This window comes from Trachemys scripta, chromosome 6 (assembly GCF_013100865.1).
Source record: "Trachemys scripta elegans isolate TJP31775 chromosome 6, CAS_Tse_1.0, whole genome shotgun sequence".
In the NCBI taxonomy this organism is placed as follows: Eukaryota; Metazoa; Chordata; order Testudines; family Emydidae; genus Trachemys; species Trachemys scripta.
The window spans coordinates 88,949,975-88,973,812 of NC_048303.1; the positions used below are offsets into that span (position 1 = coordinate 88,949,975).

At 41.9% G+C, this 23,838-nt stretch overlaps 1 protein-coding gene across 3 annotated transcripts in view; it reads left to right on the forward strand.

Moving 5' to 3' along the window:
• Window positions 1-14,728: 14,728 nt before the first annotated feature.
• The window catches only part of LOC117878662 (histone-arginine methyltransferase CARM1-like), a 125,993-nt gene continuing 116,883 nt past the window's right edge, over window positions 14,729-23,838 (forward strand). For 2 of the 3 annotated variants that reach the window (XM_034772987.1, XM_034772990.1), the window contains exon 1: window positions 14,730-15,109. In XM_034772987.1, coding sequence (XP_034628878.1) covers window positions 14,785-15,109 — 325 coding nt within the window. In that variant the 5' untranslated portion in view covers window positions 14,730-14,784. Of the gene's footprint in view, window positions 15,110-23,838 lie in introns of all 3 variants that reach the window. The other variant, XM_034772989.1, reaches the window with a different exon arrangement.

The following is a 23,838-nucleotide window of genomic DNA, read 5'->3' on the forward strand; positions in this document are numbered from 1 at the left end:
TGGGCTGTCAAGCCCACCTGACCCCCTAGGCTTCAGAGCCTGAGCTCCAGCCCAAGCCACAATGTCCATACTGCCATATTTAGTGTGATAGCTTGAACCCCGTTCATGTAAGTCTGTCTACCCCTGGCTGCAAGGCTCACTCCTAGCTGCAGTGTAGGCATAACCATAGTGACCTAGGCTGCTAAAACCTAAGGAAGGTTGTTAAACATGAAAATTCGCCCTGTGTTGATTTAACCTACATTTTCTGCATTGATTCGCATGTAAAAAATGCAGAGTATATTGATGTGCAACCCCTTACATAAGTCCAGAAAGATGCATGCAATTAGAGCCCTATTTCAAGAGATGCTGAGCACCCTCACCTTCGCTACCTTCAGTGCCAGTTATAGATGCGCAGTCTCTCTGGAAATCCAAAGACAATTCTATTTACCTACCTGCTAACCTATATTCAGAGGCCACTGATTAATTGTAGTTTTTACGTATTTATTTGTATACTTCCAACAGCATGTTTTGCATCTTACCGACAGGATTGAAGACGAAGTGCACAATTTAGATACATCATGGAAAACACAGGAAAAAACTAACAGAAAGATTGAATAGTGAAGTTTAGCAGACTTATTAGTTCCTCAATTTTTATTTGTTTAATAGACTTTCTGTTTGTCTGTTTTATTACCCCTTCTGTCTTGGAAAGGAAGAGTAGGATTTTTAGCCCTTTTATAAGAAATGCATTTTAAGAAAGGACTTGAAGAAGAAAAGGGTGGATCAGGTCAAGTCGAAGGTTCCAGGCCTTGGGGAAGGCACAGACATGAGTGAGAAAGAGACAGGAATGCTTGTATTTTAACTCATTTAATTTATTGTGTCATCTTCTGAGGCGTCATTTTAAATTCGTATTTTTTATTCTTGCTGAATAGTTGACTCAGTTTGGTTCTGTGTAATGTGTCTGCCACTTGGCTGTGTGCACTTTGGAGATGTTGGTTCAGTTAATTTTTAAAGGTAAACTGCAACAGTAAAATGAAAATTGAGTTAAGTCCACAAATCTGTGCTGATTGTGCCCACTAACCTGATTGCAGGGCTATTCAGCAGAGATATGAAGTTTAATTAATCCTCTGTAAGTCTTTTACTCTTGAGTAATTCATTGAAATGTCATAGTTTGCTAAAGATGCCTTAAAATGTATTATTCTGTGACATCACTCTCACCATCATAATTCATGCTATTAGCCCCAGGCATGAAAAGTACTTTAGAGATTTGATGAGTTAGCCAAATCTTTTGATGAATCTGCCGGATATCTGTATTCTTGAGCAATCCCATCAGACATGTTTAAAGTCTGCATATGTGTTAAATCCTTTCCAGCATAATCCAGTCCCTCTGCTTTATTTAATTTTAGTTATGATACACAGAATTATACTGTACAGTATATAATACCAAATATCGCATAATGAAAAGTAAAGTGGATATAGGTGTCTTACTATTGTTCATCCAAAATTTCATTCAGAAATTTTCTAGGTTGTTAATAGCTAAGATTTATTCTCATGCATTTATCTGTGCTGAGGGTTGAAGGTGGTTCTGGTTTGGATAGAGTAAATAGCAGATGTTAACCTTTTTCCACCTCAGCTCCTTTCAAGAATGTTTTCAGTTTTATGTATCTATCTACTACTGTATTCTTTAGACACATATACTAAGTGTCTCATCTTAGCTTGCAAGGCAGAAAAGACACTCTTGCAAGTTATGATTTTTTTAAAGTTAACGGAAATTAGTGGGGTTTAATTGATTTTCCAAACTTCTATTCATTACACCAGTCAAAAACATTTTTCTTCCACGTGGTAGAAATATGGGATTGTTGTGAATAGAAGCACAGTGGAGAGCATCTTGGTGTGAATTTTAATCTTCTGCAGATGTCTTCTCCAAATATTTCATCACATCTTTAACACAAAAAAGTAGTGGCTTCAACACTGCCAAAACCACACATTCATAAATCATTAGTCAGGCCCTAAAACCCATGAGATTTGCTTTAGAATTCTGGGTTTTTTTAATTATGCGTTTTGGGTCCCTTTTTATTTGCCTTCTGGTTCCTGAGCCTTTATGGTGCATTTGGGTCACATTTTCAAGCTTTTCACTGCAACGGAAAAGGTTAGAAACTTGTTTTGTTTTGATTTAAAACAGAGCTTCTCACATAATGATATGACTCTAAGAGCTGAGGCTTTAAGAATAACACCAAATATTGTGAGACTCATGATAAAATTTGCAAGAGTCGGTAACAGTAGGGCTTTATTTTTCATTAGTGTGACCCGCCATAGAAAGAGTGCATCTTCAGACTGAACTTGTAACACTTGCTTTATTTTACTCTGCTTAGCACAGTGCCTCCAAATTTTTCTTAGTGAAATCCAACTGGATGTTCAAACCTCTCTTTCAATGAAGTCGCCTCGCTAGCCCGGAACACTATTAGGAGACATGTCAGCAGATTTCAACAATATGTAACCTGAGGTTAGGGTCCTTCATTTGAGGCAAATAATAAAGTGAAATTTTCAACTGGCAAGTTTTATAAATCAAGTTTGTTGGATTCATATGAAAGATATTCTCAAATGCCAGGATATCAGAGAGAGAGTCTCTTAAACCAGCATCCAACCCATTTATGGATTTAAGTATTAAAACCAACACTTCTAATGGTATCCAGCAATAAACTGGAATTCAGTGCAGCTCTTAGAGCACATGTGAATGTATTTCCTGCAAGAAACACTCTTCTACAATTGGGCTACTGCATTCTGCATCGGCTAAATCTTACAAATAACTTTCAAAATTAACTCCACGTAGAGCGCATTACTATAAGTCTCAAGGTGACAAAAGCATGGGTGGTTATAGTCAGGTCTACACCTGAAGAGAAGGGCACAGCCTTCTGGCTGCAGATAGTAAAAATCTTTCTTGGCCACTGCCTGTGCATCCAGAATTAGCTGGCGATCCCAGAGGAGGAGAACATGAATAACAAAAAGAAAACATACCCCACCAAATTGAGGGATTCAGTTTCAATTCTGCCGTTTATTTCAGTTATTTCACACCTAACCAGAATAACTCCAATCCTCTCTGAGCTGAGATGCAGCTACTTCTCTCAGCACTCATTCTGACAAAACTCTTGAATAAGCCAATGAGATTCCACTAGCCTGACCTGATAATACAGGGACATATAGCTGAAAGTTATCTGCCACTGCGGACTCTTTTCTGATGGCTTCACATACACACTGGACAAGTTAGACAACTGAATAACCCACATGAGACCCCCTCAGCGTAGATGAGCAGTTGCCCAATGCTACTCTTAGGGTCTTCTCAGAAAGAATAAAGCCAGTCAAGAATGCAAAAGCAAAGGTAGTTGAAGTTATTACAGGACTTAAGACAGCACATGCAATTCTAAAAAAAATGTATATAAAGAAAATATTTAGGCTTGGATCACCACAGGTAGAGGCCCTGATTTTCCACTGCTTTATCCCTAATGCAGGCATTATCAGCTGTGCAAAATGAGTGTTAAAATGCTACCAGATCAAAATGGTACTGGTTTATACTTGCTTTGCAAAGGTGTAAATGACTACACAAGGATCAAGGCAGTGGAAAGCCAGACCCAAAAGTAAAAAAAGAAATCCCTCTGTCATCCAAATCCTTACACATACAATTTTGCAGAGAAAAAAGAGATTTATGATTATTGTATTTGCAAGCCAGGAGTATTCAAACTCTCTTACAGTGTGGACCACATCTTAGTAGAGAATTTTTCTCACGGACTGTCTCCCAGGCACAATAATGCAGACCACCTTTCCTTCCACTGGAAGTTTTGCTTATTAATATTAGGAAAGCATTCAATGTTGTCTAACTTATTTTAATGCACTGTACTAACCTGGAAATAAGGAGGAAAGGTGGCATCAGATCAGCAGCCATCTCTCCAAAGGCTTCCAGCAAGTGCTTCATGGACTGCTAATGGTCCGCTGCCCACAGTTTTGGACACTGTATTCCATGTGCAGGACTTGGAATGCTATTTTTAATTGGGGAAGTCCCATTAAATAACAAAACCCCAGCATGTCAAAGAGATCTTGAAAGGCCAGGATCAACACAGCAGAACACACATTTTATACAGGGTCCAGGAAAAGAAAGAAATTTGGTGACTTCAGTTAACTGCACGACAGTCCAGAGTCACTACCTGTATTTTACTTCCATCAGCTTATTTCAGATGAGGTTTGAAAGCATAATACAATGCAGTCCTGAATCCTGCACAGAAGCCTACCGGATAAGACTATCAGTCTTTCTATCCCACTGACCAGTCAGGGTCCATTTACAGATCCTCTTAGTTGGTTTGTAACTGGAGATTGAGATGACCTGGCTTAACTGATGCAGCAGTGACGCTGAGATGTTTTTCTTCCAACACACATCTAAACTATAAATAAATAAAATAAATCTACTCACAAAGAATATGTAAAATAACTTCCCCCACCCTGATAAATGTCATTAGGCCATATTATTCAGCCCTGACTCATGTAAAATACCCACCAACTTCACTGGGAGTTTTATCTGAGAAATCTGACCCATTATCAATATTAAGAAAAATTATTTAAATTAGCTTCATATATCAAAGCTATTTACTCCAGTTCTTCCAGACTCTGCTATAATATGGATCCCACAGCACAAAACATGGCAGAAATCCAGAGAAATTGGTTATTTCTGGAAGAAACTATTCAAAATAATACAGTTTATTAACAGGAACTGTCCTATTTTTATTGCTTCTATTTTACAGGGTAATATTCTGTACACTATTGATACTCTCAATTAAATAAGCTACGTACTGTATCATGTTTAAAATTCTATTTAACTTGCCTCCTCTCAGCAGTTTTATATCTATAGTGTAAAATGCCACATGGCTCACAGCAAACTAAACAGCAGCAATCATTTCCTTGCACATCAATGTCTGTGCCAAATGCCATTACATATATGAAGCGAACCATCAGTGCACACAGGGACCCGACATAGGCCGTTGAGAAACCTCGATCCATTTCTGGCACAGTCAGAGGTATGCCAAATAGAGTTGGTGCGCTGACTTGTAGTTGATGTGGCTGATCTCATTCCAGATTTTGCTAAATCCTATTGTGCGCATTCTTTCCCAGTGGCTGGATTAGTCTAACAGCAGGGCATTTTTATAAAAACCTTGACAATAGTACTACAACAGTGTTGCTGTTACCAGCTTGTCCTGGCAATTTTATGAGCAGAACCGTTTTTAGTAAGAACCCTTCCATTTTCCTGTGGAAATGCTATGCATTCATAACCTGGAGACATTTTTGCTATCCTAACTGCTCCAGCCACTCCAGCTCTGTTGGGATTCCTTAATCTGGGCAGATTCCCAGAAAGTGCAAGCTAATTAACAGGGTACCTGGGACTCCAAGCCAGAGCCCACTTAGCTTCCCAAAGGAAGTTGTCTTCAGCAGCAGGACAAGTGTGGGAGTTCACTTTCCTGCTTCTTTCTTGCAGTGTGAAATTCAGTCTGGTACAGAGGGCTGGAGAAAGGTCCTCTTTTCCATTTAGGGATGAGTGGGGTTGGAGGAGCTGCCAGCAGAGCAGCTGTGCAGAGCTATCTCTGCACAGCTTGCACGCTGAAGAGGAAGGCCCTGAGCTGGTCCCATGGAGGCCAAAGTGCAGGGAAGGGCCCCAAGAGCTTCAGCTTGAAGTCCTAGTATCTTGCACAGATGTTGAGAGGTTGCAGTAGCAACTGCTATTCCAGCCCACGGGCTGGAATAATGGTTGGAGATGGGGATACATGCAGCATCCTTATTGGCTGTAATATGGGGAGATGGATTCTACTTTCCCATCTGCTCTCGTTACTTGGGCTTTATGTGGGAAAAGTGAATTCCACCCTAATATGATCATTTTACCATATATTTGCAGGTCAGTAGCAACCAGTGATCACCATTCTCTCCCTTTCAGCATTGTTTCTGAAGTTCAGGAAAGTATTTTTTCCTCTGGGACTATTAACTGAACCCCTCCCTTGCTGAAGCTTCACCCAAGAAAGCCAAATCCAGGAGTGCATCTGAACAATCTTCAGAAATATGCTACTTTCATCCTGTCAGCAGGCCCACATTCCATCAATGAAAGACTAGTGTGGCATAGTCCAGTCCCCATTCTCTCAACCACAGCTCTTCAGACAAACTTCAGGAACATGCAGAACAGAAACGTTCACCCACAGTCCTCAAGGCTCAGCATGGGACCAAATAGCCAGACTTCTCCCCACTGTCAGGTTCCTCAAGGGTAAGTGAATGCTGTGGCTCTGCATATTCACCAACTAGCTCTGTGATGTGTATCTGCAATACTCTGTAATAATACCAAAGCTATTGGTGGTTTACCCTCAAAGCTTTTAAAGTCCCCATCCCTCTCATACCAGGGAAATATTTAATAGCTTTGAAGTTAGTAATATAACTAAAAGTAATATATCAGGTATGAAAAAGAGTTTTGTATAATATTAGTGCTAAAATAATTTCAGTACCTTGCAAAAGGCATTGTTCCCTACTTGCAGTGAGATAGAATGTGTGCGTGTGAAAACTGATTTATTTAAAATTTTAATTTCTGAGTATAGCAGTGGCAGTAGATTACTCTCTGCTTAGGAGGTTTATGAAGAAGCCTATTAACTTGATAGTTCATTTCCTGGATTTTCATGACATTTACATGGTTTTAAACTTTTGTAATAGCATCTAGTTGCTTTGGTGATAGTCACACAATAAGGCTTTAGTCCTGCCAAAACTTACGCATGTGCTCAACTTTAAGTACGCAAGTAGTCCCATTGACTTCTTTAAGCATGTTCTTAAATCTTTGAAGGACTAGATCTTAATCTTCACACTTATCTCCATTATCCATTTATGCTGTGACTTTTGAATAATAAATAATTTATTCTACTTTTTATAACAGGTGAATATTGTAGTAAACTGCTTTTTTTTTTTTAGTTTTGATGGAGTTAAAAAGCACAGGGTATTACAGACAAAATGGTGTCCTGATACAAGGCCTTTGTGCTGATGCAATCATGAGTCAATATGCACTAATAATTATTTAGCTATTATAGTACTTATTAATCATTCCCCTCTTCCTGGTTTGGTGTAATATCTTAAATACTATTTTCCCCTGTAAATCAAGTAAAATAAACCAGGGGGGAAATAAAAATAAATACAGGTATATATAAAAATATAACTACTATTGTTTCTTATCACTCATAATTTATAATCTATGAAATATTATAAAGACTATTTAAGAATCAAGACATCATAAAGAGCTAACCCATTACACCCAACGTTCCATACTATATTCACAGCTGAAGGAATATTGTACATATAGGGTCTGATTCTGCCAACCTTATCCACAGCAGGCAGGCCCTTAGACTCCTAAATTGCAAGTTCCTCTGTGCAGGAAGACCCACATTAAAGTCAGCTTGTCTCTGCACAGGTGCAGGGCTCCAACTGTGTGGAGCAGCTTGCAGGATAGGTGTTTTAGTCCGTGGTAAATCTGAAGTACTTTTCCTATTTTGGGGCTGCTTTCATAATTACCATCAATGTGTATATATATATGAAGGGTGGGCACATGGTTCTGCAGAATGAGCATTGATCAATCCAGTCTAGTCTTCAAGGTTGAGAAAGTCGGAATAAGTGAACTACATTCAATAAAATATGTTGTTGTGTTCTTGTAGATAGTAAGGAAGGATGCTTTACAAACTTAGTATACTTAGTTCAAGTTTCCAGGTGTCAAATATGGGCTTTGCATCAGATAACCACAAATTTAGGATAAGCTTTTTCACTATCAGTGAAAATGGACTGGTAACAGCAATTTTACACACATTGAAGTTATGACTTTTGCGGATACCCAGAAAACATAGAACTGGAGTGAAAGTTATCATTCCTATTGTTTCTATAGAATAATTTTGAAACTGGACCCATAAATTCTATACAATAAGGCATTCCCACAAACAGTGAAATGGGGGTGCCACCTAACAGTTCAAAATGGCATTTTGAACTGTTAGGTGGCAGTGCTGGCCAAATTTTGTTTGCAGTTGCAGGGGAATATTACAGTCTATGGATGATGTAATACTGTGATTATGAATCTGTTGCAAGTTGATATTTTATAAATGGCATCAAAGGCTCTAGACAAGTTAGCCTCTAATACTTCAAATCCACATCTTTGTCAGAACTTATGGGGACTGATGATCTTTCATCTATAGTATTCTATAAGATTGTGTAAAATGTGGAAATAAAATGTCAGAGGCTTTTCATATTGTGGGTGTTTCCCTGTGTCTTTTATATGAACTGACAATAGAGAGCTAGATCTAGCCTTTGTTATAAACTCTCTTAATTGAAGAATATGTCAGATTATTTTGTTTCTGTATTGTGTTGTGGCTACAGTTGGTTCAGGGACATAAGAATGGTATTGAGGAAGTAGTCATTTAGAGAGTTATAATCCTTGGATCAACCTAGGGTTTGATTTTCGTTTGCAGGTTGAGCCAGTACAACAACAGATGTGGTAGTCAAAAGATAATGCTTTAGACAGGAGCCTAAAGAATTCAGTCTTACAGGAGAAATGATGGCTTGTTCAACCATTTGCCATGGTGTAGTACCTATTCCCCCAATCGGGGATATTGCAGATTATATATTCCTCATGCCACTTTATCTTAAACCAAACTTTGCACCCTCGATAATCTGTATGTTATTCCCTGATAACCAGAAACTTCTATGCTCAAACTCTGTTCACTATTTTTTTTTACATCATCTTAATAAAATTTTTAAACCTCTTATCAGCTAGAACCTAAGTGGAGCCATTCCTGCATCACACATAGCAATGCTGCATAGTTGTAGTTTCCAGTTCAGAAAGATGAGGCCTCCTACTTCTGTGGACATTTGTATTTGATAATGCTAGTCCTAGCTTTCTTGGTTTTCCACAAAAAGTGTTTGCTAGCTTGAGCCAATTTTTATAATAGGGAGGACTTGTCAGGGTGAAAGTGGCCTCAGAAATATGTTCGTTTTCATTAAATGAACATGGCCCCATAATTACTGCAGCTAGTTTTATTGTACTTGGAGCAAATACCAATTTAGTAAAATAAACTCTGTAACAGACATGGGACCCTAAAGTTCTTTTCCTACTATCAGTGGAAACAGAATTATGAGCATCACTAGTTATGGAATTCATCCCATTAGGGAGGTAATAACTGCACAACTCATGACGAAGAAGCCAAATGCACATGATGAAGGTGTTTGTCCTTGAATGAGATTGATTTCACATCCCACATGCTCGTTATTATTTCTCCTTTGCCAGACAAATATAGAAATAATAAATAGGTATGGCTCAGTGAAATGGTTTCAGAATGTATGATATGCAGGAGCATCATTATATTCTCTGGGTTTGCAAGTTTAGTCCTCAACCCAATGAGTTTTCACTTCCGTCACACATTTGAGGCAGACAGGCATACCACATTTGATACAGCTGAATTTTTTACCATTAATCCAAGCACCTTTATCTGTTTTCCAAATGCCCCAGACCAATTGTGCCTCATTCTGAGGTCCTTTGTCTCATTCTGGAACATTCTCCTTCTTAGACTCTCCCAGTACTTCTTCTAATAACCCCTTTGGGTGACTACCTATCTGACAAAACTGCAAAGGCCAAAAGAAAAATAAATCAAGGTAACTTTTATGACAAGGCAATTTAATTCAAGGCTCTCCAGATTTTGTAGCCTGACTTCCCAGAACTTTGCCATCTGTGATGGTCTCTGAAACAATAAAAAAACACCATGCTCTTAATCTTCTGGTGAAGGACAATCTTCAATGGGCTTACAATCAGTTGACCAGCTGGAAAAAGGCTATTAATAAGGACAGTTACTACTGGGTCTCTCTGTTGTCCTTCTTTCCTCCTTTCTCCCAGACCTGTTAGCAAAAGCATTTGTAGAGGCTACAGCCCTATCGCCAATTGCAGTAAAGGGGAAAAGGTTTAGTCAAATCTTCCAGTGCCCTACCAGTCAAGGTCAAGTTAGCTACTGTTGCTGAAATTCCCAGTAATACCGTTCCCTTAGAGCAGGGGTGGGCAGGGCTGTGGATCCGGCCCACAGGATTGCCACCCCTGTGGCGCTGCGGGCCCCGCACCACTCCCGGAAGCGGCTGGCGCCACGTCCCTGGGATGGGGTGGAGGGGGCAGAGGGCTCCACCCCCCACAGCTCCCATTGGCCAGGAATGGGGAACCACAGAGGTACCCACAGACGAGGGCAGTGCACAGAGCCCTCTGCTCCCCCTCTTCCTCTCCCAGGAGCCGCAGGGACGTGGTGACGGCCGCTTCCGGGAGTGGCGTGGGGCCAGGGTCAGGGCAGGCAGGCAGGGAGCCTGCCCTGGCCCCAGTGCGTGCCGCTGCTACCCCGGAGCCACTCCAGATAAGCGGTGCCGGGCCAGAGCCCGCACCCGAAACCCCTCCTGCACGCCGCACCACAACCCCCTGCCCTGAGCCCCCGCCGCACCCTGCACCCCTCCTCTGCCCCATCCCCTTGCCCTGAGCCCCTTCCTGCACACTGCACCCCCTCCCACAGCTTGCACTCCCTCCTGCACCCCTGCTCTAGCCCTACATTCATGGCCCTGCATGCAATTTCCCCACCTAGATGTGGCCCTCAGGCCAAAAAGTTTGCCCACCCCTGCCTTAGATGTATGGGCCTCACTTGAAGGACCTAGTCTAGAAGGGCATTAAAGCATTAGACTCTGAGTTCTCAGTTAACCCTCTCTCTCCGGTAAGCTTCAATAAACTGGATTTGAAGGATTCAGATTTCTTGGATAACAACTGTCTCCACAAGGAAGTTCCAGATCAGCCCTGCTATTTTTCCTTGGGCGACCTGCTGGTTCTATGCAGGAAAATTACCAGGGTTCTAAAGTTTCATCCCACCTTCTCCTTCAGGTGGTTCTGTAGTGTTTCTTATTAACTGTGAGCAGAATAGGCCTGATGATGTTTTACCTCTCTACCCAACACTCCAGAAATGAAATACCATAATCTATGCAGCCCTGAATTCTGACAAATTACATAATTTTCCTGCTGATTAAGTTAAGATCAGGTCTAACGCCCCTAAAAAGGATTCTGCAATGACCATCTGTTTGCAGAGTAATTCCTTACCAGTTGGAGATAATGCCATGAAAAAAGTCCCTCCAGATCTGAAATATTCACCTTGAAATTTTAGTAGCAACCTCAGAGTAAAGAACTATAAAAGCAAAGACATCTGAGCAAGACAAATTGGGAACTATCTCAAGAGAAAATATGCTTAAGTGGGACTTACATTGTGCACAGGCATCATGCTGGCCTCTGCACAATAGGGGGAATTCACCCACTATGTTACATTCCCATAAACCTAAGTTGGTGCCACTATGAATGCAGCTGTTATCAGAACACCCATCTTTTGCAAAATGAGCTACCCTTGCCTATATTAATTAGCAAACTGATTGTTCTTGTAGTGTGTTCATTTAATTAGCATTGTAGAAAGCATTAACATTTAGAAACATAGGAATTGTGATACCTGAAAAAGCCAGTAAACCATCTAATCTTATATCTTGTTCCTGACAGTTGCCTGTGCTGGAAGCTTTGGAGGAAGGCGAAGAAGAAAAATACAATAGATCCTGCAAACCCTACAATAATATACTGTTGTACCATAGGAGGAAGGGGGGAATTTTCTTGCTGACTTGACATGATATTAATTTTACGCCCTGAAAAGGAGGATTGGTTGCCTTGTCGTTTTATGCTAGTTAATATAATTGCTCATATGTGTTATAAGTTTCAATTAAAATACCATCCTCATTGCTTAAATTAACCATTTTAATAGTTAATCTCCACAGACCCCATCTTGTTTGCTTTTAATTGAGTAGTTGCTATGGTTAGCAGGAAAGGAGGAGTTAAAAACAGAAAACAATTCTATTTTATAATTGTTTTTGTTTATAAGCTATTATTTCTTTACTATTACTTTCATGTTATCTAAATTAAATAAGTTATTCTCTCCTGCCACTAATATTTTCATTGCAAAAGAGAATTTTCACATTTGGGAAATAATTCTGCTATAATAATATTTTAAAGGAAATACTGTGAATTCCCTTCTCTAGTCTTCATGCTTGCCTTTTACTCACATTGACAAGAAGGGGAACGTACATCCACACATCAAGGAGAGAATGGAACCTCTCAAATGAGCTGCAAATTATATGGGGATTTGTTTTTTGTAGGGGTTGTTTGTTTTTTTTATATTAAAATCCAGTAGTGGTTTAAGTGCCCATTGCTATGCTTATAACATATAGAACTGAATTTGGCCTTTATTTCTCATTTTCAAGTCTACATGCATGCTGTGTTTCTAGTTTAGGATTTTAAACTGTTAATTTACTTTTTAAAGTTTACAGTTTACCGTCAATAATAAAATCATAAATCATTTTTGTCCTATGATGCAATCCCTGCACCTAACTTTTACAGCAAAAATTTCTCACTAATAATGTCCTTGCACTTTTCTCTTGTCAAGAGTGAAAAGTGCTCAGTGAAAACTTTGCTCTTACAGCAAAATAGTGACATCTCCTGGTCACCACTCTGGCTACATTGATTAGTTCTCTGGAAACAAAGAGGATAAAGGAGAAACACCAGGGAAGAAAATGACTGAATTATTTGGATTTTAGTAAATCATTTGATACATTATCTTACTAAATCATTCTCACAAACTCATTTAAAATAAGCTTGCATATGAACAATTGAGAATTATCTGAATGCTAAAATAATTATTAATGTTTTAAAAATTAGTTTGAGTATATGATTTTAGGCCCCAGTGCTGCAAATTAGGCATACTGTTAACTTACACATATTATTGATTTGCATTTAAGTAGGTCCATTGAAGTGAATGGGGTGGCTTGTGTGCACAACCATACTCATGTCTGATCCATGAAGCAATTTTGGTGCCTAAGTCCCCATGCACAATACTGCTGCAATCTATGAAACTCCCACTTGGCTGCTGCCTAACCCTGTAGGCACTTAAACTCACTAGGTGCCTATGTTTTAGATACTGGGGTGTGTGTGCACTGCAGCCCCACTCTAGATATCTGGATGCCTTTCTCTCGCCTGAGCCCCAGAACACTTCACAAACTGGGGGAAGAGGTGTGTTCTGCAACCTAAGTCATGTGCGAGTCTTGATCCGGTGGGCAGCCTCTGAGCATGCCTACTGGTTTCGGTCCCATTCAAAATCCAGCCAAAGAAGGAGGAGGAAATGGCACTTAACTTTTTTCTAATTTTTAGTCCAGTGGTTAGAGCACTCACCGGGGGTGTCGAAGGCCCACCGTCAATTCCCCTCTCTCTGCCGGAAGGGGGAAAGGATTTGAACAGGGATCTCGCCCGTCTCTCAATAGAGTGCTCTAACCACTGTTTTATGGGATATTCTGATGTGAGGCTCCCACAGCATCTCCTATTGAAACTGTTCCATTGTGGATCAATAATGAAATAGTGATTGGAGCAGGGGGCCTGGACTCGGCAACTCCCACCTCCTGTCCTAACTACTGGATTACAAAGTCATTCTCACTCTGTAGCCCAATGACTGTTCCACTGTGGATAAATACTTATATGGTCATTGGGGCAGAGAGAGAGAGAATGACTCTAGTCAGTGGTTAGGACACCCACAGGGATAGCAGTGTTGTACATGTGATTTTCTAGGCATTTCTCTGCTCAGCATTGCAGCGCTTGAGGATATGCCTACACTGCAAAAAAGACCTGCAGCAGCAAGTCTCAGGGACTGGATCAACAGACTCCTGCTCACACTACAGGACTAAAAATAGCAATGGAGATGTTTGGGCCCGACTGGAACCTGGGGCTATGAAACCCAGCAAGTGTGAGTGGGTCTCAGGTCCTGGGCTCCAACCCAAGCCCTGCTGTCTAAACTGCTAGCCTGAGTCAGCTGACCCAGGCTCTGAGACTGGCTGCCACAGGTCTCCTTTTGCAGTGTAGATGCACCCTAAATCCCTTTGTGGATTCCACTCTAAGAGTTTAGAGGATTGAAGCCTTATTGTGTTTTACTACATTCCAAATAAAGAGGTTCTTTTCTTTTTCTTTCCTAGTTCTCAGTGGACATAGGGCAAACAAGCTACATGCTGAATGCCCACAGTTTTTACACTGCCAGGGGAGAGAATTTTTGAATGTCTTGGCAAGCTTCACAACCATTCTGAAAAGCACAAAAATTAAGTCCAGAATACAATTTTTAAAATAGGGTCTAGTTTGGACATGGCCAATTTAAACCACTTCCACCCCTACTGCTCTTATCTCCCCAAAATATGAAAAGCTGGGGTCAAGGAACCTTACCCCCAGCTGTTTTGCTGTTTTCAAATTCCCACATTTAGAATGTTAACTGTGACCTTCATTGACACCCTGCTCTGAGTGACTCACATATCACCCAGCTTTTGGGCAAACTGCTGCATTCGGAACGTGGGTGCTTTAGATGGGAAAAGGGGTTTTAAATGTTTCATCACAAAATCCTTCCTCAGGAGGCTGAGATGCACTGAACCAGGCCTCACGATGCGTCTCCACCGAGGGGCTGCTCACGTGAGCCGGGCTTTTGCACGGCTGCCTGGAGAGTCGTGGGGGAAGCCATGGCTGCCCTCCAGTCCGCAGGTGTAGCCACGCCGGTGTCCAGGAGATGTCACTGTTTTGCTGCAAGCGCCGAGATGTCGCCAAACAGGGCTCACCCCAAGTGGTTGGGAAACTGCTAGTGGCTGAGCCGGCTTTGTAGAGGCAGGGAGGGAGGGGAGAATGCTGCGTTGCCAATGCCAGAAAGAGCCGGGAGGTGTCTTTGTGGGACTTGTTTATCAGTGAAACCTAGCCGCCGTCTCTCCCTTTTCCTCAGCTCCCTTGCGCGCCGCGCCGGGCCGGGGAAGCAGCAGCGGCAGCCGCCTGAGCTCAGAGGCTGGGCGGCGGCAGGGATCATGGCTGCCCCTCAGCAGCACCAGCTCCTGCAGTACAGCGTGAAGCTGCTGTTGGTGAGCGAGGAGCAGCTGCGGGGGGGGCTGCAGCTTGCCAGCCCCAACCAGGGCGCGCTCCAGCTGGCGGTGCAGCCGGGCGAGGAGGATGCAGACGTGACTGTGACAGACGGTGAAGTATTGAGCACGCGCGGTTGTGAGGATGCGTGGGTGGGTTGGTGGCTGTCGCGGGCGGGGGGTCGCTCCTGACAAGGCAGCTCATGGGGAGTGCCCGGCTTGCTGTTGAAAGCTGTTTTCTATCCTTTCCCCTGCCGTGGGAGGGAGCTCCCTGCCCGGCGAGCAGGGTCCCGCTTGCCCCGGGGCTCGCCCCTCCAGGAGCAGGGCTTGCTTTGCACGAGGATTTTTCCCCTGGAGGGCGTGTGTGCGCACTGGGCAGCTCGGCACAGCCCGTCTTCGTTTGCGCGGCTGCTGCGCCGAGCGCAGCTTGGGCGGCTGCTCTGAACGTGGGAATCCCTCTCCCCCCGCGGCAGGCAGCACAACTTGTTGCAGAGTGTCTGTGTCTCTAGCCTCACGCTGAGGTCGAGATCCGGTGTAATGACTGCGGCCACCTGATTTTCATGTTCAGTTGCAGGACAGAAGTTTCTTCCTGCGTAGTCAGTAGTTGCCTTGTCCGCCGTGACAAGTCCCTTCTTGAATCAGTTACTCCATGCACCATTCTCGGCTTCAGGTGCTGTCACAGTGACTGAATGGAGGAGGACATGACTTAGCATCTGGTGAAAACACTGCATTTTGTCAGCTTTTGAGGCAGGGCTGTTCCTTTATTCTGTGTACCTGCTGTCGTTGGGGGTCCATTGTTACTCCTGCAATACAAGTAATAAATAACAATACTGTGGTGATGAGCGCAGTAGCAATGTTTGGAGAGACGCTGCAGCTGGACAGGCGCTGTGACTCCATTTGTTTGTACAGCACCAAACCCCGCTGATAATAGTGGGGTAAATGGTATTATCTATCTCACAATGTCCTACGAAGTAATGGATTAGATACAGGTTCTTACTGTGACTTTAGTGAAAACATAGCTGCCATTATGTGCTTGTAAATAGCACATAGGACCTTTTTGATATTAACTCATTTTATGGAGGAAAAGTATTGGCCGGAATGTCAGGGCTGTTCCCCCTCATGTTTTATTTTTATTTTAAGTATGTGCTATGGAATTTTTAACGTTAACCAGACATTGATAGAATAGGTCTTTGTTTAACATCCTTGAAGGAGAAGCTCTTGATTCCTCCCTAGACAGGAGGGTAAAAGCAACAAAATTGAAAGGGGGTGGGGGGCAAACCATTCCCTGGATGCATTAACTTGACTCTGTGTTTATGTTAACACTTAAAACTTCTCACACACTGGTTCCCTGTGTTAGTCTGGTTGTAATGCTGCAAGGCAATGTATCAAAGCCATGTCCAACCACTGTTAGCTGTGGCGTTCAATTAGTCTCATAAATAAAATCCAAGAAAATACCTCCCTTTTTCCATACATTGTGAATGGCAAGGATCAGCCCTCCAATCACTTTTTATTGTTGTCTGCAAATGTGTCATGCTATTTTAGGATTCAAAAGGGGCAAGCACAGGTAAAGGGTTAATCTGTGCACATGCTCTGTCAAAATGTAAGAACTTTGGTCACTTTGTCCAATGCATGGTGTATTTTATACACTTATTTGCTAGTACGTTAGGCTTTCAATAAGAAAAAAATGGGGGAAGGGATCTGGGGCTAGGGAGAGCACAGTATTAAAAAAAAAAAACTTTGAAAGTGTAATGGCTACGAAAGGAAAATGAGTGCTATCAGTTAGCAAAACAAATGAACCCTGGGACTATCCTGCAATGTGTTGAGCATTCTTAACTCCCATTAAAAGAACAGGAGTACTTGTGGCACCTTAGAGACTAAGCAGGTGGGTATTGTAGTTTTAAGAATGCTTGATAGAGATCTTGTAGGTGCTTGTCTCTATCTGAGGGATTGGAGCAAATATCTTAGAGCTTGGCTGTAGACAATGGATCGTGTGGTGTGTCCTGGATGGAAGCTGGAAGCATGTAGGTAAGTGTAGCAGTCAGTAGGTTTCTGGTATAGGGTGGTATTTGTGACCATCGCTTATTAGCACAGTAGTGTCCAGGAAATGGACCGCTTGTGTGGATTGATCTAGGCTGAGGTTGATGGTGGGATGGAAATTATTGAAATCATTAATTCCCATCGGCACTTTGGAAGACTAGGCCCAAAAAGTGCTGAAAGGGAGTGTGAGACTAGGTGGTACAGCAGATTAAGATCCTGTTTGGGTCAATAGTGTAAATCAGTCTGATCTCATCCTAATTGTTAGTAGATACTGGTCCACATTACTAAACAATCAGATAATGTAGCATTTGTCAGTCTCTCTCTCTCTCTCTCTCCAAAACTGACCATAGGTAAGGATAGTAAAATGGTATGGACTGGGATTTAGAGGTCCATTGTTTGGAAGATTGGATATCTGACTGGTTATGTCCATTTTATGCCTCAGATATGCTTGACTTTTATAAGCACTGACAATCATCATCCATTAAATACACTGGATTTTATTTTTCTACCAGCATTTAAAGTTAACAGATATTTGAATTGGAAAAGGATCATGTGACCCAACTGAAAACTTGAAAAATACAATGAAGACATTGTTTTGATCAAGTCTAGGTTTTTAAACAGCCTTTGAAGTCCATAACAAATCCCAAACCCTTTTATGCTGCTTTGGTTTCTCTGCTGCTGATCCAATTCACAGATTTGTCCCGGTGCTGCCATGCTAATCTAATAAAGGCTGGCATTTACATGTGATACTTGGACAGAATTGAAGCCTGATCCTCCCAGCCTTTACTCACCAAAGGCAGTTCCTTAACCATGCAAGTGTTTGACTTCAGTGAGGACTACTCATGTGAGTACAGGATCAGGCTTCAGTTTATTAAGGGCTCAATTATGGCTTTGGGACACTGACTAGCATTGGGGGCAGTACCATCCTTGGCAAAAGAGGGGAATACATCCACAACTGTAGCTCTTTAGATGGCTTGCACATCTTGCCTGTCCTCACCTCCTGCACATTCACACAGCACCCTAAGCACTGTCAGACCAGGTGCGAGGTGAGATTCTTTTTAGAGCCATATGGCAGTTTTATCATTTGCTGCTTGAGTAGTTACTGGGACTACTATTAGGAGAGAGATTAAGATTGCAAACACTTCTCTTGTGTGCCTTATTTTAGCCCCCTATGACTTTGGCTGTTAGAATTGATTTGGGCTGAAAGTTGTCACATTTACTTTAAAAGATAAGGAGGACTTTTCTGTGAAGGTTGAATAAAATTGGTCATGATGTGTCTTCTCTTTACAAAATAGGTTATTTTAAAAGACATAATGCTGACTTGAAATCTTGACTTGTTTCTTAGTGTATCTGTGGCTCAAAAATGACTTCTAACCCATCAAACTTTCTGTGTGACTAAATTTTCTTCCAAAATTGTGCAAAGGCTAAGTTTAGGCAAAAAGTTGTAATTCAGCAAACTTATTAATATTTGTTGTAATGATTATTGTGTATGAGTACTTTGCCCTCTGGTGGATGGTTGCTGCTTAGAGCAAACATTAAGGTTCCTCCTGTACTTAAGCAAGGTAGAAGGCTTTCTCTTAGCTCAAGGAATAGCAGATTGGTTTTTCTGGTGCTTAAGAACCAGGGTTCTGTTCTGGTCTTTGCAGACTTGCGTGGTTTGTCTATTACTTGTAGGCTTTATTTGTAGCAATGGCTTCATTGTAGAATGGCACACTATTTTTTTCTTCAAAGTGTAAAGGAAAATTGGTTACCCTGTCTTTGAGCTACAGATGATTAAAAATGACTGTCAATATGGAGACACTCTGTAGCAGCAGATCTGTAGTTATAACAGAGCCCTGATTTCCAACATAAATCCTGTCATCACATCCATTTATTCTGTTCTATCTGGGTTTTATACCATGCTCATCATCTTATCTGAGTGCTTTCCAGTAGTGCATTAAGCATCATAACAACTTCTGTCATGAGTTTGTTCTCCTATCCTTTCCCTCAGTGGAGGAGTGGGTGCACAGTGGAGTGTTTTGGAATTTTTTATAATATATATACACACACACACACACACACACACATTGCTATATGTTTATGCTAGAGAAGGCAACATTGAAGAGATGTACCCTGCATTTGGAGCGGAAGAAGGTGAGGTTTGTGATGGTCCTTAGTTCCTGTGGAAGTCCATTCCACAGTCTTGGGCCAGCCCCTGAGGAAGCACCATCTCCTGCACAGAGGAGCTTTACGTTTCCTGTAGAGAGTTCCATTATACCACAGGTGTAAAATTGTTGACTTCTAACATTGCACAGGGTAAGTAATTTTGTGATCACTAGACCATTTGTTCAGAACCTTGGAAGTCTATTACTCCTACCATTGTTAAGTTATGAATGATTAAAAACTTGACATTTTATTCTGAGTCCACTTTTGGGGAGAGGGTCGTCCCTCTAGCTAAAAACAGCTTGATTGAAAATCTTCAAACTTTACACACAGTCACATACCACTAACATGTAAAGCATCGGCTAATTGAATTTAAATGTTGAAAATTATGTACCAATATAGACCTTGCAGCTTTAATTAAAGCATGTACAGTATACCAATGTGAAGTCTGCATGGCACAACAGATGCTTTATAAAGTCTGTGCAGAAGTGGAGGGGTCATGGGAATGCTGAAGATACGTTGCCATATGCAATGTAGGAGCTAAAGGAGGGGAGCCATAAACACAGGTATTCTGCAGAACTCCAAAGCTGTGCCAGAAAATGGAAGCCATAGGGAGCCAGAGATCCTTTGGAGCTCATGAGCTTTGCTGGACAGTGTGAGCTTGGGGCAACAGGGACTTGTAGTCATGCCCAGATTGCATTTTGGAATGGCGGGAGAGAAGACACTGTGGAGCTACTACCTCTATATTGGCCTAGTAAGTTTTTTGTTGCTGTTATTTTTGTTTTTTGTAAACAGGGAAGTTAAATAAAAAACTTCCTCAATCTTAATTAATGTTGCTCTGCTACACATGTATACCAAGGAATGTTAGAGTTAAAAAATAAATAAATCTTAACCAATGAGGCAGTCTAGCCTAGTGGATAGAGCACTGCACTGGGACTTAGCAGACCTGGGATTCTATTCCCACCTTTGCCAATAAACTTTTGGGTGACGTTAGGCAAGTCACTTCATTGTTCTGTGCCTCAGTTTCTCCATATGTAAAATGGCGATAATGATACTTCCATCGGAAAGCACTTTGAGGTTTATTGATGACAAGTGCTATATAATAGTACTGTTAATAAGAGTAATAAGTATAATTATTTAGCTGCTCACTTACAAGGGAAGGTAGAAAAATATTCAGATACTTTCTTGGTCCTTAAAACTCTTGGGTAAGTGTACATATAAAACATTTACATCACCTATTCCAAAAAATAACTGTAACTCTGTCCCTCTTTGGCTTCCCACTATCCATCTAGCAAGGATATGCTTCTGTTAACTGTAGTATATAGGAATTGGGTAGCATCCCTTTGGGAGCCCTCTTCTGGGCCTTCATATCTTCAATTGCAGAAGCAGCAGGTATCTAACAGAGTAGTTAAATTTTATTTTATATATATATATATATATATATGGAGAGGCGGGGAGAGAGAGATTCACTCTCTGACTGGGGGGTGGAGGGGAGGTAGCAAATACAGTTACTTGGAGTCCAATTGTGTCCGTATGGCTTCATCTTATCCTTAATGCTGTGTAGAGAGCAAAGACATAATACTAACCATATTTTTGTATGCTGACCATGACTAGAGCTCATCAGAGAAGAGGCAGATTTGTCAGACCCATAAAGTTTCATGAAACTCTTTGGATTCGATGAATTTTCATTGTACCACAGGCAGCGTTCCAATGGAACCCTGTCCATCAGGTAGGTTTCATTTGGAAACTTGCCTGGTTTCCTGCCAGATCGCCTGGAGGGCTGCTGTGGAGCCCAGACTTCCAGGGTCTGTGGCTGCAGGGCAGCCCCGCCATGCCAAAACTTTCAGGAACCTGGGGATTGGTTCCCAGATGTGTAGCAGGGATCCTGGAAGTCCTGAGATGGGCTCCTAAGGAGCATAATTATTTTCAGAAATGCCACGTGGTTGGTGTTTCTGAAACAAAAGGTTTTCTGAATTTCCAGTTCACAGCAAATTGTGAACCAGAAATCCCAAGTTTTGGCTAGTTCTAATGGTGAATCAAAATGTAATACATACTGTAAACATGTTGACTCTCTTCTCTCTAGTGTGGTAATTAGATAATGTTCTATCTTGCTGTGATGAACAGGTGTGTGGCCTGTATTTATAGAGTGGATTGGATGTAGGTGAACATGTAGACTGTGTCCAGGAGGGGACAGACTTTTTGACTCTTATTCAAAGGATGAATAGTGGGATTTCCAGCCATTATAGGGAAAGTGGATGTAGCAGATTGACTTTTTGCATATGGCTGGGATGGTGGGGTGGGGAAAAGGTGTATTGCTTCTGAAATGTACATGGAAAATAAGATGTGACCTATTTTAATCTCTAGACCATGCGGGGTAGGTGGGTGGGGAGGCTCAAATCTCTGGTCTTTATATGGATAGTAACAAGCAAGATATATTTGTGAAGTGCTTAGGTACTATGATGATGGGGCCCATAAGAACATAAAGATGATGTCGTCTCTGGCTAATTATGGGAGAGTGAACTTAGAGGTGGTGTGTGGTTGCGTGTGGCCATATGTTGTGGTTGGTAGTTTGCCAGAGTTTGTAGTCTTTATGATAATGTAGGATGGCTAAGCTGGGTCGCAATGTGTGTCTGGTGTTTTAGGCTGAGACAAGAGAGGTATATGGAGGTGGAGTTAAGATTTTTTTTTTTTTTTAATATGTGATTTGATTTTACAATAGTACAGTGGAATTGTATGTATGAACTATGAGTGATTTTGAATATTTTAGTACTGCCTACCTCGGGTGTTCAAAAATCATGAGTGACTTAAAATCATAAGGTTATTTTTTAATCATCAGTGTTGCCCCCCCCCCCCCCCCCCCCGCCCCGCTTCTGTTTTCTGAGACTTTAGGATTCACTCACTTCATGATCAGCTTTTTTCCATAACCATGAGGGGTAGAAATGTTTTTAAATAAATGAAAGCTGAGATTCTCATGCAATTTCTGGTTTGCAGCTTCTGGAGATATCCCCAAAATCACAAGATTTATGATAAAATCACAAGAGTTTGCAATATTTAATATTTCTCTACCCACCCTTAAATGTTTATTTCCATGCTTCAGAAGTTGTAGGATTTGGCGGGGTGGGAGGGGGTGTTCCCCTGTAACGCTCCTTGATATACAAAGGAATAGCAACCTTAAATTCAAGCCAGCAAAGCTTTGAACATTGTAAAGCAAATTTTTAATGAGACTAGAGTGTGCTTTTTTATAGAATCACAATATTATTGTCAAGCTATTTAAAATAAGATAGAGAACATGCTTGTTTTGGTTTAGAAACAAACTACATAGTTCAAAAAGCAAAGTGAAAACTGTGCAGCCATGTAGTTCTCAAATTTGACTCATTTTAAAATAGTTAAAATCTTGCATCCTTCCCTTATCCAACTACTACAATCTGTTATTTTGTGGAGATGTGCGGAATCAATATTTAACTGCTGTGAAAGACCACTAGCCAATACTTTTGAGATCAAGGTTTTATACTTTTAAAAAATCACTCTGATTGCATTGTAATAATTAAAATAAGCTTTAATGCTTACACTGCAAAAATACAATGGAAAATTTCAGAAGCTGGATATTAAAATTTCTTTTCCTTACCCTACTGATGATGATGTGCCTTATACAAATGTTTAATTTGTACCATTTTACAAATACAAGTACCTTCAACTCCCACTGACTTTAATGGAATTGAGTGTGTTGTGCACTTTGTAGGATTGAGCCCCCAGTGTCTTCATGACAAAACAGCTCTAAATAGAATTTGTGAGAGAACTGGTGCTGCATCTACTCGTTATTTCTGTATCAAAGTGGAGGGAATGAGTGGAAGTGAATGATGCATTGACTGTTCCCCAGATTAATTCATTTTGATTTTTGTTACAGAATGGGAAATAAAATTCTTACAATTTTAGGGCTGTTTTTGTAACAAAAAGTTAAAGACTGTGAACCAGGGTAACTTAAATCATATTACATCTTCTGGCTTTATAGAATGTATAGGAAAATGCAGTAGTGCTGTCTAGCAAATATATTTAATTATATTTGAAATACACAGAAGAACGATAGCCTAAATGGTGGAAACAGTTTTATTCACAGGACCTGCATTGCATAGTGTATAGGAGCCAAAAGTGAACTGGATGACGAGGCTTGTTTGTTTCAACCAGTAAGAAAAAAAATCCTCTACTAAACACTGCTGCTTTTCTTTTTTCTCCCTGACAGTAGTAGGGTTACCATATTTTGTGCCTCCAAATGGAGGACACTCCCCGGGGCCCCGCCCACTCCCCCAGCCCCGCCCACGCCCCCGCCCCAACTCCGCCCCCTCCCAAAGTCTCCGCCCCCTCCCCTGCTTCCCGCGAACATTTAATTCGCGGGAAGACTGAAGCAGGTAAGGGGGGCGGGGGGAAGAGGCGCGGCCCAGGCTGGTCCCCCCGCGGCTCCAGCCTGGGTCGGCTCGGGCCCTGGGGTGCCGGCCCCGACCGACCACCCCCCGGCTCCCAGCCCCGCGGGCCCGGCGCACTCCCCGGCTCCCCGACCCCGGCGCACCCCCCGGCCCCGGCTCCCCGACCCCGGCGCACCCCCCGGCTCCCCAACCCGGGCTCCCGACCCCGGCGCACCCCCCGGCTCCCCGACCCCGGCGCACCCCCCGG